Genomic DNA, 15,276 nt, shown 5'->3' on the forward strand with positions numbered 1-15,276 from the left:
AAAAACACGAAAATACAGCTGAAATCACATAAAAGGTTGCTACGGTTTGTAAACTGCAAACTTGTAGTTATATATTGTTAGGAGCTTATAAAATGTAGCTGTTTATGTAAGTTTTCCAAAGTCTAAACTGATAAATACAAAATGGGCCAAGCCCAGTACAAAATATTTCAGCAGCTTTAACTAACTGACTGAGAAGAAAACTAATCACAACTAATCAACCGAGACCAAAAATCCATTTATCCCACCGATGTACGATTTCAACACCCCCCCCCCCCCTCCCCCTCTCTCCAAATGAGTTGAGATGCGCTCGGCTCTGATGCCATATTAACTTGCGATAATCTATACTATATGAAAAACATGAAGGGTTTTAGAAATGTTAATTGAACTTTTTTTTTCTTCGTTAAAAAATCTCTATAATATATAAAATTGTCATTTATTATTTTTTTCATTAAATATATGAATTTTAAATGGTAGCTAAGATGTAAGAGATAATTATCTATAATAACTATAATTTAAATTAATTATCTATCATATAAACACTATGTATTTAATTACCTACCATAGTCATACCATATATTTAAAGTAGAATACACTATTTTTATTCTTAGACCGAGAATGTGCTCTGTCTTTGGGAAGAATACCTTTGGTAACTATGTGATCTCATTCTTCTCTGGCGAGAATTCGAATTCGGCGTTGAAAGATACGGAGGAGTATTTATCCAAAGAGCTTCTAATATGTGTAAACTCGTTGATGATATTAGAAGGCCACACCTAATGGACCTTTGTGGGCGGTGATGGGAAAGCTGACGAAGAAGCATGATAAGCACGACGATGATCTACTTTCTTGATTTTCAAAATGAAATGATTGTGTGTGGCATGTGGCAGCAACTATGTCATCTCCCTCCACCGGCATTGTCATATCTGATCAGAATTCATGGCTAACTGCCCGAATTTTTTTAGAGTGTATTTTCTCTGATCTGAATGCATTTCTTATATCGGAGTGTAATTTATTTCTTGCATTTCTCAGATTTGGTCGAAATCCATAGCCAACTGATCGGATTTTCTCAGATATAAGTGTATTTTCTCAGATCTAAGTGTATTTCTCATATGTGAGTGTATTTTATTTTTTGTATTTCTCAGATCTGACCAGATTGCAATGTACTCGTCATTTTTTAATGTAAATATAGTGTATCTTTTTGTATTTCGCCTGTATTTCTGTATTCAGAAGGAGATATTTTATTATTGTTAATCAAATTAGTACAATATAAAAGCAGATACAAATGAATACAGTGAATTGAATTCATCCGAATCACCATGTATTTTTTCTAATTTTGTTATTTGAATACTGTCGAGTTAAATACAGTGTAAAAGTAGATATGAATGAATGCAATGAAATACACCGAATTGAGTACAACAGATACATATCTACGAGCCGTAAATAGCTAAATCATAGCTATGGCTTGTTAGAAGCTTCCAAACTATAGTAGTTTCTGTAAATTACTCTTAAATATACGTATAATTATGCATAAACACTAATAATATATATTTTATGAAAAATTTTAAAAACTCACAATTATTTTTGGAATCCTTTTTGGCTTTGGCACGTATTTTATTTTTTTGGAAAAGTAAAAGACTCACTGTCATTTTTGAGTCCTTTTTGACTCTGACAAATATTTTTTGAAAAGGTAAAAATTGCACCATTATTTTTGACAAAATAATAATTGGCATAGGATAAAATTGCCGTATGAGTCTTTTTTGTTATAACACTAATTATATATATGTTTTTGGAATAAACGAGCAAGTTAACATGACCTTTTTACCTTTGTAAATTATTTTTTTTTAATCTTTGTGATGGTGTTTGATAATAGCTTGGGGAATTTCTTGTGAGATTGTAGCCTGAATCCACGGAAGAACAACTTTCGGTTCTGGCTTGTCAAGTATAGTATATCATTGCGCCCCATATAGCTGCCACTGTCTTACATTGCTGCATTCCTTTGATCCACTGTATGCTTATGCATACCTTCTCATATACTCAATCAGAGGCGGACTCAGGATTTGAGCGTAATGGGAGCACCATTATCTTTAATACGTCAATTACTAGCGACAAAGTTAGGCATGCCGCTCTTAAAAAATTTATTGGTTACCATAGCAAAGAACAAAAAAAATTGGGGGGACAGAATTTAATGAAAAAGTAAAATGGGAGGGGACTAAAAAATAAAAAAAACCTGCATTAACGCGGGTTCTACAGCAGTAAAACTGCACAATTTTTTTTTAAAAAAATTGTGTCGGAGCCGAGATTCGATTTCAGGTGGCGACCAGTGAGCACTTAGGGACACTTCTACCAACTGAATTACTTTTACAATTATGTTTAAGGGATCCTTTTAAAATACATCATAGTTTTTCGATATATATATATAAACTGCACAAATTTTTTTAAAAAAAATTGTGTCGGAGCCGAGATTCGATTTCAGGTGGCGATCAGTGAGCACTTAGGGACACTTCTACCAACTGAATTACTTTTACAATTATGTTTAAGGATCCTTTTAAAATATATCATATATATATATATATATATATATATATATATATATCCGAAGTTACGGGTCACGTGTGCCCCCACCCTTCACGTTGGGTCCGCCCCCAATGAGCTCCTCATTTCATATATTCAACTAGAATCAACAAAAAGATGGTGTTGAGTTTCAATAATAAAATGTATTTGTCGTCATTAACTGAATATGCAATCTGTTTACTCTTTCTTGATGAGTAACTTGGTTTGATATGCTAACCATGCTCTCACTTTCGGCTTTGGTAGCATTACTAGACTATATAAATCAATTTTTTTCAATATAGTCAGTTCTCCGATCATAGCTTAAAACTTCTTGATACAGAGTAGACACTAATTAAAGTAAATAAGCATTCTCACTGTAATACCAATTTAACATTAACGTTTTTATAGAATTCAACTATTTCCTGGACCAAACTACAATATAATGGTGGTATATGTTCCTAAATGACGATATCAATTTTCAACACAAAATTACTTCAGCATTATTCAAATCCTACATTATTAATCTTTGCATACCTAATGTTTAAATAACTTGTCTCCAACTCATGACCGTAAAACCTTAAAAGTATAACAGATGGTAGAATTAAACATTTTCAAATAATACAATAACAAATTTGGATGTTTTAGGAAAAAAATTGAAGAAAAAAAAAGGAGAAATTTAAATACACTCCTCTTAATAAAATTCTTTGGACCAACTCCAAAACAGGGCTAGATGATTCACCAAATAAAACACGTGGCCAATCTGTATTGGAGAAGACAGTGAAATAATACGTAGCTGAAATAAAGAGCAAAATCAGAAACATTATTAGAAAAATAGTTAAAACTCTGATTTTCAAGAACTAGAGAAGCATTAAAAAAAAAAAAAAGAAAAAAAAAAAGAGAAAGCTTTCAATGGCTGAAGAACATGAAAATCACACATCAACCTCACAAGATAGCCTCAAGAAACAACCCCAGGTGCCCATTTTCTCAATTAAGTTTTTTTTTTTTTTTTGGTTGTTATTGTTGTGATTTCAAGAATTGACTTTTGGCGGAATTGTTTTTTGTTGGGTATTTTCTGATACCCTCAAGAAACAACCCCAGGTGGCCATTGTTCTCTAATTAAAGATTGAGTTATTATTTTTTTGGTAATTTCAAGAATTGATTTTTGGTGGAAATTCTTTGTGGGGTGTGTTTGATTTCAATGTTTTTGGACTGATTAGCTTTTATTGTGATGTTTGAATTACATGGTGTTCCTTTTTTTTTTTTGCCTTTTCTTTTTGGGAATTGAATTAACTGTTTTAGTTGTGTGGATGTAAAGCAATATTTCATTTTCTGATTATTATTATTATTATCCATCTCCAAAAAAAAAAAAAAATCATTTTCTGATGGAAAAATTCTTATTGGGTATTTTAATGTTTTTGGCTTAAAGAATCTTTGTACGTCCTATGTATCTATGATTCAAAAAGTCCATAAAGATCTGGTTTTGATTGTAAAATCTATATTATCCATTTGAGGTGTGGAGGTTCAGTTTTTTTTTTTTTTTTTTTTTTTTTTTTTAAATGGCTGTAGAATTTGTGATTTTGTTCAGCTTTAGGGGAAATGATCTTGGTGCGATGTTTATTAGTACACTTGATTTAAGGATGTTGATGTGGGGCAAATGAGTAAGTAGGAAAGATGTACGCGATTTGAAGGTAAATTTTTGGGGTTTCTAGGTACAAGATAAAATCTAATTATCAGATTTCGGCTCTTCCAAGAGTCAACAGTTGTGCCTTCCCAATTTGCTCCCAACTTCCATGTTGAAAGTGGAGAGCTCGTGCGCGACAAGATAACCTCTCTTGTTGTTTTACGGCTTAAATCTTTGGATTTCAGTAGCTTTTAACTGTCAAAAATTGATGTCCGTTGTACACAACCTTACACATGTCCCTGAGTGTCCGTTGTACACAAACCTTAGCACGCGTCTGTGAGTGTAAGTGAGCTATAACGAAGAGAAGTACAATGTTCTGGAAGTTACTTATGTTGAATAAATCTAATGAAGTTCTCGATTTGCTTGATTTTCATGTCATTATCAAGCATTAAACCATTAATTATGCCTCGAACATTGTTAGGAATCAATGTCATATTTACACAAGAATGTTATATGCCAATCTACATGGACTTGCTAAAACACGTGCTGAATCACTCTGTGTTAGAAGGAAATCTATCTTATATAGGAAAGGACAAAAATTGGGGTGGGTTGTGGGGGTGTTGGGGGGGGGGGGGGGGGTTAGAGAAAAAGAGGTAAAAACTTACTCGCGTTTGGTATTTAGCCCAAACCAGAAAAAAGAGGTCCTTTTTTTCACCTTTTCTATAGCCAAGAAATGCTATCCTTTAGATGCTATATAAAGGTCAGATTCCTTATCACATAAATTCTAGGATTTGGGGGTATGGATCCGAGTGTGGATACGGGTGTTGGGATCTATGTTGCTCGGACTCTTTACTTTTGGTGCTGCACCCGTGTCGACACGACAGAGGTGTGGATGTGGGATTCGTACCCGATCTGGTCAACCAACTTTGGGTACTTTAAGCAAAATCAAGGGAGAAATTCCGGGCAGATTCAACGATTTATGTAATCAACTCAAAAGCTATGGTGAAATTGAAGAAAATGGAATACCTTGTATATAGAAATTTCTATATCACTCCTTTTCCTTTTATCTCCATCCGAGATTCTCCTCTTGATCAATATTTCCTCCTCAAGTTTTTACACATAATATCTCATAATTTAGGTTTTATAACTCAATTTTAGCCCGCACCCGTACCCATACTTGGATCCGTATCCCCAACAACAACAACAACAAGCCCTAATCCCACCATGTGAGGTCTGGGGAGGGTAGAGTGTACGCAAACCTAACCCCCACCTTGAAAGGTAGGGCGGCTGTTTCCGAAAGACCCTCGGCTCAAGAGAGGAAAACAAGACAAAAGGTGAGATAGGGCCAAGCATATCGAAAACAATATGAAAACAAGGAATAACAAAAGCGAGAAAGTCATGGTAGAACAGTCCGGAAAGAAAGGAGCATTAACTATTATAAATAAATAAGATAACCAAAGTACAACGGCCCAATAAATATAAGCAGCAATCAAATGCAGAAATCAAATGACAATAAACAAATGAGCAAAACTACAACTACTATGGTGAAAGGATAAGCCACCTAGCCTTCTATCCTAATCTGAGTCCTCCACAACCTCCTATCTAAGGTCATGTCCTCGGTGAGCTGAAACTGTGCCATATCCTGTCTAATCACCTCTCTCCAATAGTTCTTCGGCCTTCCTTTGCCTCTCCTGAAACCGTCCATAGCCAACCTTTCACACCTCCGCACTGGAGCATCTGTGTCTCTCCTCTTCACATGCCCAAACCATCTCAGTCTTTCTTCCCGCATCTTGTCCTCCACCGATGCCACTCTCACCTTGTCTCGGATATCTTCATTCCTAATTCTATCTCTCCTAGTGTGCCCACACATCCACCGCAGCATTCGCATTTCCGCGACTTTCATCTTCTGAACGTGAAATTTCTTGACTGGCCAACACTCCGCCCCGTACCACCACTTTGTAGAACTTGCCTTTAAGTTTTGGTGGCACTTTCTTATCACACAACACTCCGGAGGCGAGCCTCCATTTCATCCACCCTGCACCAATACGATGTGAAACATCGTCGTTGATATCCCCATCTCCCTTAATAGACCCAAGATACTTGAAACTTCCTTTCTTTTGAATGACCTGGGTACCAAGCCTCACTTCCTCGTCAGCCTCACGCGGTAGGCCACTGAACCTGCACTCCAAGTATTCTGTCTTGGTCCTACTCAATTTAAATCCTTTAGACTCCAACGTCTGTCTCCAGCCCTCCAGCTTATCGTTAACTCCGTTGCGAGTCTCGTCAATCAGAACTATGTCATCCGCGAACAACATACACCAAGGCACCGTATCCCCGAATCTTAAAATTTAGATCGTGAAGGATCCAACCTCTAGATCCGCACCCGTATCGGACACCCGCACCATAGTCTGAGCAACTTAGGTTGGGACACGACTAATAAATGTATATTACGACATATAAAGTATATATCTCGATTGATTAAATCTATTGAACTAAAACTAATAAACATTAAATCTTTATAAACACCTAATAATTTATTCATAAGATATCTTGTGCAATAGAAGAACATTCTCATAGTTTCTATAACGATATATGCATGACATAAACCAAAAAATCAAACCAAATAGCGAATTGATCTATACTTCTTGGTCATAGATGTAGTCAAAGCACCCACGGTAAGTTAACCAACTCCGGGGTTGAATCCCACACCCACACTCACACACTTGTCGTCTCGACAGGGGTGCGGCAAGGATTTTGAAGAGTCCGAGCAACACAGAACTAGATTGCAGATTGAGATGTAGAAAATTATAAATGTCTATCCAATGTTGAGTCTTTCTTGGTTTTCTTAATGTATTAATGCAATGATGATTGTTTTTGCTTCATATACGAGGATGAGGTTCCATTCGGGATCTGATTTTTTCTTGTGTTGCACCCTTTACTATAGCCATGATGTAGTAGGTAATCAGAGAGTGGTTATCAGTTACATTTGGATACTGATTGGGATTTAAAACTGATTTTGCGCATTGAGGAGAAGGAAATTTCAGAACAGCCTGATACTGATTGGGATGTAAGAACCAAGAAATAGCTCATTTAGCCCTATGCATCCTACTTAACTCGCATATTTTCTATGTTTTTTTTTTTTTTTCAACTTCTACTTTTAGATATGTTTAATCATACAAAATAAGATAGAACTAGATAAGATTTATCCAAATGGCTTGTAACATTGTAGAACTCTTCGAGATTTATCCAAGTTGCTTGTAACATTCTTCATTTTGTTTTAAAACATGAGTATCCTATAAACTTGGTTCCCCAATTTATCAAATTAAATGAATCTCTTTATCCAACTTGTGGATCATAACAATCCCATCTTTGAATAAGATTTTTCATCAAATCCTACCTTCCAATTCAATCTGGTTTTAGGTTGTGTGCATCAAGTCAAGATTAATGGATTGGTAATTTGGAAGAGTTACTTGGAAAGATGCTTCCCTGTTATGAACTTGATTGCACCGCACCTCACACGACAATGCCTGAATTTGGCAGGACTATAAATCTTGGTCCATGTCTAACAATACCGTCATGCGAGTTGTCTCTATTAGGCCTATTGATGTCAAAAGGTTTTAGTGGACACCTTTTGGTAGGCAAATGCCTGTGCAACTTTGAGAGTCTGGAAATTTTGCAACCACAAACTTTTCTTTTCAGTTGGATATATTTATTGCTGGGCTTTTTATGAACTTTTTTGTGAAAGAAAATGCTTACTTGCATTTGAGAAGTTATTCGCTAATTCTTTTATCTTTTTTTGCAGCTCCCATCATTTCATGGTTCACTGTTATTGAATTATCAGATGCTCCAAGCCATGTATTCTGATATGCAGCCAATCCAGGAAGAGTTGAACCATGGACCAGGCCTTTATGCTGTACCTGCTCCCCCTTTTATGGGACAATATGCAGGGTTTCCACCAAACACTCTAATCCCATTTACTTACACTGTACCTACGTAAGTGTCCCTCAGACTTCAGATCTAGCTTCTGATGTATAAGTTGTCGTAATCATCCTCATCATCAACTTGCATAGCTTCTGTAATTGGCATGGTTGACTTGAAACAACACTGGAATTAAACTGTGTAGTCTTTGAGGACCTTTAGGTTTCCTTATTTTCCATTGTTTCATTGAATGTATCTGCCTGTTGTAACTCCGGTTCTTGAACTCTATATATGATGTAGCAAGAATTGTGTATTTCTGCATCGTATTTAATGCTTTTATAATCAAAGCTTAAGTTCTCTATTCAGGAGTACAACATGTCAGGTTTTTACGAAATTCTCTGCTGATATAGTTAAAAGTGTGTTTTGACCAATTTTGGTCTGTTTCTTGAAAAAGTTCCCAGGCCCATAGCACGGGCCGATTAATACTTGTGGCTAGATAACGGAAGTGTGCTAACTAAAGTTGCCGCAGCCTAGTAACTGATCTTGGGATTCAGTTAAGTTTTTGGATCATTCATGGCAGGGAGGAACAAAGATTGTGAATGTGTTTAATTTATTTGAATCAGAGAACTTCAATTTCTTTGAACATTTTTAGCAAAATATGGTAAAAGCTTTTTATAACGTCATAGCAAACAGTTCACGTGTTTGTTTTCTCATCTTTGTAAAGCTTCTGTGACATTTCATGTTGCCTTCGTCTCAAATTCCGGTCTGGGGCATTATATCATCATTAAGGTTAAACTCCAGAATCAATCTCACATAGATAAGGAGTGTAATATGGAGTCGTACTGTGCTGGACAGGATTTTTGTGCCTCTAGCACCTTTTCCTGTGCATATGTAGCACCTTTTTTGGTGCTGGTTATTAATAAGACTTCTTTACTTTACATGATCCAAAAAAAAAAAAAGAAAAGTTGTTACTCTTTTCATTTCTCTTTCTATTCGCCCCTCGGTGGTCATGCCTCTTAATTGTATTTGATAATGGTTTACATTATTACATGTAATGCTTGAAGATATATAGTAACTTGTTACCATTATTGTATCTATCATCTACTTAAATGACATTAACTTAAAATACAAGGGATGAAGCCATACAAACTTCTCGTGCACCTGGCAACTAGTAGTTATATATCCAATCAATTGCATGCTGTGTTATTAATATCTTTGTTCCCTTTATTTGCCTCTCTGTCTGACAAAACATGAAGCCCCGATGTTGAGTGCTTAAATGGGAAGAATTGTATTTGTACTTTTTAGTTTCTCAAGAGGGGCTACTTCCATAAATATTCATATTCAAGCAGAGCCTTATTAATCTTTCCTTCCTAAAAGAAAAAAGCATGGCTGCTCTTGACAGTGGACCTAGTACTCAAGAAAATGGAGCTGTAAGTGAGGAGCAAGGTCAGATGGGACAGCAGCAGCCTCAGCAGCAACAACAGCTTGGACCTCAACGACAAATAGTTGTCAGAAGATTCCAAATTGCATTTCAGCTAGATCTCTTGCTTATTTTGAAGCTGGCTGCAGTGATTTTCTTGTTCAATCAAGATGGATCAAGACAGAGGCTGGTTCTGCTTGTTTTTTTAGCTTCACTTGTCTACCTGTAAGTATTTGTCAATTATGATCACTTTTAATTTCCTGTTCATTTAGTTATTTTATTAATTATCAACTACTTTGTCTTAGAAAGCTGTTGTGACCATTGAGATTTTTTTTGGATGTGTCAAGTTCTGCAAAGTAGAGATTATTGAGTGACTAATTTGGGGATAAAATTAATACATAGATACTGTTAATGTAACCTGTATGAATGAGAATGTGGATATCCTAAAAGATAACAATAAAGCTCCCTTTTTCTTTGGAGAAACAGGCAGCTAAGTTGGCCCTATATTGGTTTTCCAGTTATATTGTTATCCTAAATAGCATTCAGATCCTCACTTGCTTTTATAGTCTACCATATCCCTATTTCCTTAGTTTCCTTTCTTGGGCATAGTTTTTTTTGTGCTTCTTGTGTCCTTCCATTCCCTCTTAGTTCCATTGTGGATTGCTAAAGCAAATTGTCCATTCTCTCAAAGGTGAACCCTCAAGCTTTTCTCGCGATCATTTATGCTAGTTTACTAGCCCCATTTAGATATGTTTGTGTACCACAGTAACCAACTTGAATAAGTGTCTGTAGTGCTATAATGCCTCCATATTTTTTGTTTCTTAGTTTTTCTATATGATAAGATCATATAATTTGCATGTTGGTTGAATTGCCTATAAAAGAGGGAAGAGTTACTATTGTGTCATTGAAATACATGTCTTTTCTTTTTTGCTTCATCGTTAAGTCGCGCCATATATTTCCCGTTGGTCATTGTAGATATCAAACTGGAGCTCTTGCACCTTTGGTACGGTGGCTTTCACAAGGAATGCAGAGGGCAGCTGCACCTCCCCAACCACCCAGGCCAGCTGTCAGGGCAGATAATGTACCAGGTGCCGGAAGGCAAGGAAATGAGAATGTTGCAGCAGGAGGTACTTTCTTTCAACTTATGTCAATGGATAGATTAACACATCGTAGGTGTGCATGGGGATCTATTGGTGTCAATCCTATCATTATAAAATACCCAATCAAGGATACAACTTAACAAAAAAAGTAGACGAACAAGTTTACAAAAAAAAGAAAAAAGAAAAAAAAAAAGAGAGAGGATATTTTGTCTTTACATTCCGTATTGGAGTTGACGAGCAATATTGCCGTTTACGTGAAATAAACTAAACTCTATCAAAAGAAAGAAAACACATTGGAGGCTGGAGTAATGATCTAATGGATATCTCATCATAATTTTGACGCATGGTACCTTTATTTGTGTGTTGGTTTCAAATTTGTAATCCCTGTTTATAAAGCTAGCTGTGTCAATTTCCCAACATTAACTGAATGTTGCTTTCATGTTGGTCTCGAATGTCTGCTGGCAAACGTGTGCATTCATGGATTGTTTCTAAACGTAAGTGTTAATGTGGGATACTGGAGCTTCTTCTCTTAACTCTTCTTTGTCATATTGTTGTGGCAGAGGGACAACCTGGAGGTGAGAATGAGAATCAACAAGGTAACGACATAAATAGGGTAGGCGAGAATGAGAATGCAGTGGAACCCGGTGCTGCTGGTGGTGGAAACCGCTGGTGGGGTATTGCAAAGGAGATCCAAATGATTGTCTTTGGCTTCATCACTTCTCTTCTTCCTGGTTTTCACAACATTGATTAGACTGTACAGATTAAATAGCAGATAGCAAAGAGGGATGAAGAGAACTTTCCTTGTTTCCAGAATTTACAGTGGCCTATACTGTTGCTACCATGTGTTTTGAGAGGACATCAAATGTATTACTAATAGATTGTTTCTCTTCTTTTTGGTCATAGATCTAAATGTTGTTCTTGTTCTTGATTTGATTGGCAAGGCTGTGTTTAGTTAATGGAAATGGTTGCTTAATCCTCTACGTATGTCTGTAACCGCTAAATAGGTTGAAAAAAGAGGAATCTTATTGTGCTGATTGGAAGCATGCCAAATTTGTTCTCAACATTTTCGTCACGTGAACAAGACATAACTTCTTATCATAAAAACATTGAACTAGAAATCGCTATTGATAGTTCTCCGTTAAGGGGACATGAGTCATCCCAGTTGAAGACGTATTAAGTAGTTGCCTAAGATGACGATGAATGAGACTCTGGAAGAGTGGATTTCTGTTGAGGTTGTTTCTGGTGGACTTGTGCCTAATCTTAGATAGGTCGTCTGAGGGTTCGATGCGGTTCAAGAATCTTGATGAGTCTGGCTAAGCTATTGGGCACATTTGATCTAGGCTTCTGGCTCAAGATTCCCTACCCGATGAGTCCGGTTAAGCTATTAGGCACCTTTGGTCTAGGTTTTCTCAGGCCTATTCAGAAGTTTGAAGTTTCTTCTACTCCGACCGCCCTTGTCTAGGAATTCTTATTACAGGAAAACAAGCACCCAAATTCTTGGGATTTTAGTTAGTGTATGATAAATTATTAACATTATCTTAAGTAATATTTTAGTGATTCTCTTGATTTCCAACAAATGACGTAATAATTATTTTGCCAACAATAATGAGCGGAACTTTAGTTTTTTAATACTTCGTCTTCTAGTTGGAAGAAAAAGAACAAGGATACGGTTGAAAATATAAAATGGTGCAAAAGATGGTGAAGGGTCTAAAAACACGAAGAGAAAACGTGTTTCCAACTTGGCAAGTTGTTGACACTGAACTAGTCTTCCAAAATACTAAGTATAAGATATTATTATGAAACTTTAATACTGAAAATTTTCATCGAAGCACTACCCAATTATCAATCTATGATAAATGTTCTGTAGAAAATATTTCTACTTACTAATCTAATTTCAGGAAATATTTTCCGCCGTACCACATACAGTCAATCTTAAATGTACACATCAAGAAGTTCCTACATCAAACAAGACTCAGCTACAATGTAAAACCTGCTGTCTGACTGTCTCTCTCATTAGATGCATGTAAATTCTTATTATTATGTACCAGATTTGTATTTGTGAATTGATGATTTCTCTGGAACTCCAGGATATTTCACAGGAGTCCTGGTTAAGAGTTGGCCCACCATAACATGTAATCCACAAACTCTTTGTTTACAGAGCCTACTATATTGTCTTTATGATGTCAACTCCTTTGATTCTATGAATTGGTTTGTCATACTTCCTTCCTGTGAATGTTTTCTTGGTATGTAGCCATAGACTAAGAAAAAATAAGTGTGTTTTTATCTAATGTAAGGGAAGACTTGATTGTTTTATTTATTGGAAAACTATGGGATCGAGTCATGGAAAACTTTCAACCAACAGAAATGAATCAGTTGAATCAGAAGAGAAGGAAGAAATCCTTAGCACCACAAGACAGAAACCGAATCCAAGACTCAGCAGAGTACCAAAAGGGAAAGAAGGTGAACCAGTTGCTGCTGGATGGCCTTATTGGCTTGTTTCAGTAGCTGGCGAAGCTATAAATGGATGGCTTCCAAGAAGGGGTGATACTTTTGAGTTTGTGGATAGGATTGGCCAGGGAGCTTACAGTAATGTCTACAAGGCTTGAGATGCTGTGCTCAATAACGTTGTTGCCCCGAAAAGGGTTTGTTTTGACAATCACGATCCTCAGAGTGTCCAGTTCAGGGCAAGAGAGATCATAATACTGAGAAGGCTTGGTGATCACCTGAACGTTATCAAGTTGGAAGGTTTAGTTACCTCGAAAACATCCTGCAGCTTGTACCTTGTTTTGATTGCATGGAATATTTTTTTTTTTTTGAAAATGTAACATTGGGATTGCATGGAATATGATCCCAAGGAAATTCAAGAATTAAAAGGTGTCAAGTTTTATGAACCTCAGATCAAATGTTACATGCACCAGCTGCTTAAAGGGCTTGATCACTGCCATAACCGTGGTATCTTGCATCGAGATGTAACTGCTTCTAACCTGTTGGTTGATAAAGATGGTATCTTGAAAATTGCAGATTTTGGGCTATCAACACTTCTTGATCCAGAAGAAACTATTCCCTTAACTATCAAAATTGTGACCTTGCTATAGGCCACCAGAACTTTTGCTAGGATCAAATTCTTATGGAGTTGGAGTTGATTTATGGGTGTTGGTCGTGTACTTGGTGAACTATTCACTGGCCAACCTATTATGCCTGGTAGAACTGAAGTTAAGCAATTACATAAAATCTTCAAGCTCTGTGGTTCTCCATCTGATAATTTTTGGCGAAAATCCAAATTGCCTAATGCACCGATATTTAAGCCAATTGAGCCTTATAGACGGAATCTTCAACCGACTTTTCATGATCTTCCTGTCGCTGCTGCTGTAGGACTAATGGACACTTTATTTTCCATAGAACCTGAGGATCGAGGAACTGCAGCTCTTGCTCTGCAGGGTGAATTTTTCACAACAGAACCATTAGCCTGTGATCCCTCAAGTTCACCGCAATGCCACCCCAGCAAAGAGATTGATGCAAAAAAGACAGAAATCAAGGGGAGTAGGGACCGAAAGCATGCACGCGATAGAAGTGTAAGGGCAATTCCAGCACCTGAAGCTAATGCAGAATTACAGAGGTCAATAGAAAGAAGACGACTCCTTACCCATTCAAAAGCCCGGAATAGGCTTGAAAAAACAAAAAAATATGTCTCAGGAGGTGTTCTAAATGAAGGAATAAACTCTTCTGCATCTTTTTAGGAGTCCAGCAGAAAAGAGGGCTCAGAGAATTATATTCATAGTTCTGCTAGTCTCCTCGATTTAAGGGATGATCAGAGAGCCATGTGCAAAAACCAGTTCATGATGATTATCATATCTTGGGAAATAAGGGGTGGTCAAGACCATTACCTGCTGCATCAGACAAGATGCAGGATCTACTCAGGGAGCATGAGGGTATGATCCTCAAAGCTGTTACACGTGCGGGGCTTGACAAGGGATCAACGGCTAAGGGAAACGACCATGATTTTGAGGGAAAGAAGTATCATTCTTTAGGTCCATCAACATGGAATAGCCATGTGTTTACTGGAAACAAACAAATTTCTACTCCTTCACCTACCAAGTCAACCAACATGCACGGCTTACCAAGAGAGCATGAAGCATGGATCCTAAAAGATGCTCAATGGGTGATGCATGACAAGGAAAAAATGGTGGAAGGGGAAGGCAGTAACTCCAAGGTAGAGAAGAACCAGCTTATTGAACAATTGTTGCCCCTGCAGAATCAGATGGCCTTGACTTCCTCGAAGACAATCAATATTTTGATCCACTTCCATCTGCATCAAAACCAATTAATGTGGATCGAATACTCAGAGAGCATGACTGACAAATCCAAGAATTTGTAGAACGTGCCAAGCAACAGGAAAAACTAGCTAAAGCTCGGTTTTGAGGTATGAAAACAACAACGAAAACCAATACAAGCTGCTTTGAAATTCACTTCTTTTACAGAAAAAAGGTCTATTACGATGACGTGGATCAGTATATAGTCTATTTCCATAATGGGAAGGTGAAACTGGTTATCCCGCTTCCTACAACAAGTAGTCAGACTTTATATAAGTTGCCAACTAGTGACATGTGACCTTCCGTGCCTCAGATTGTATCTAGATGTAATGATATAGGAAGAGTGAAGAAAATGTATAA

At 36.8% G+C, this 15,276-nt stretch overlaps 1 protein-coding gene and 1 pseudogene across 2 annotated transcripts; both read left to right on the forward strand.

Annotated features, from left to right (window-relative positions):
- The first annotated feature begins 3,358 nt into the window (after positions 1-3,358).
- Positions 3,359-11,586, forward strand: LOC132603236 (uncharacterized). 2 transcript variants are annotated; one of them, XM_060316196.1, is made up of 5 exons: positions 3,359-3,519; positions 7,971-8,161; positions 9,489-9,731; positions 10,482-10,633; positions 11,167-11,586. In XM_060316196.1, the coding sequence occupies exons 1-5, from the start codon at positions 3,457-3,459 to the stop codon at positions 11,355-11,357; spliced, it is 840 nt and encodes a 279-aa protein (XP_060172179.1). In that variant the 5' UTR covers positions 3,359-3,456; the 3' UTR covers positions 11,358-11,586. The 2 variants fall into 2 exon arrangements, with proteins under 2 accessions (XP_060172179.1, XP_060172180.1); XM_060316197.1 differs by having other exon boundaries at positions 3,517-3,645.
- Positions 11,587-12,933: 1,347 nt separating this feature from the next.
- Positions 12,934-14,343, forward strand: LOC132603235 (probable serine/threonine-protein kinase At1g54610; annotated as a pseudogene).
- The last annotated feature ends 933 nt before the right edge of the window (positions 14,344-15,276 follow it).

This window comes from Lycium barbarum, chromosome 7 (assembly GCF_019175385.1).
Source record: "Lycium barbarum isolate Lr01 chromosome 7, ASM1917538v2, whole genome shotgun sequence".
Classification (NCBI taxonomy): Eukaryota; Viridiplantae; Streptophyta; class Magnoliopsida; order Solanales; family Solanaceae; genus Lycium; species Lycium barbarum.

Bases quoted from the DNA above. Each gene is read 5' to 3' on its own strand.
- LOC132603236 (XM_060316196.1), top strand. From the start codon at position 3,457: ATGGCTGAAGAACATGAAAATCACACATCAACCTCACAAGATAGCCTC. The intron at 3,520-7,970 runs GTGCCCATTTTC...CTTTTTTTGCAG, and splicing joins GCCTCAAGAAACAACCCCAG to CTCCCATCATTTCATGGTTC. The intron at 8,162-9,488 runs GTAAGTGTCCCT...TGCTCTTGACAG, and splicing joins TTTACTTACACTGTACCTAC to TGGACCTAGTACTCAAGAAA.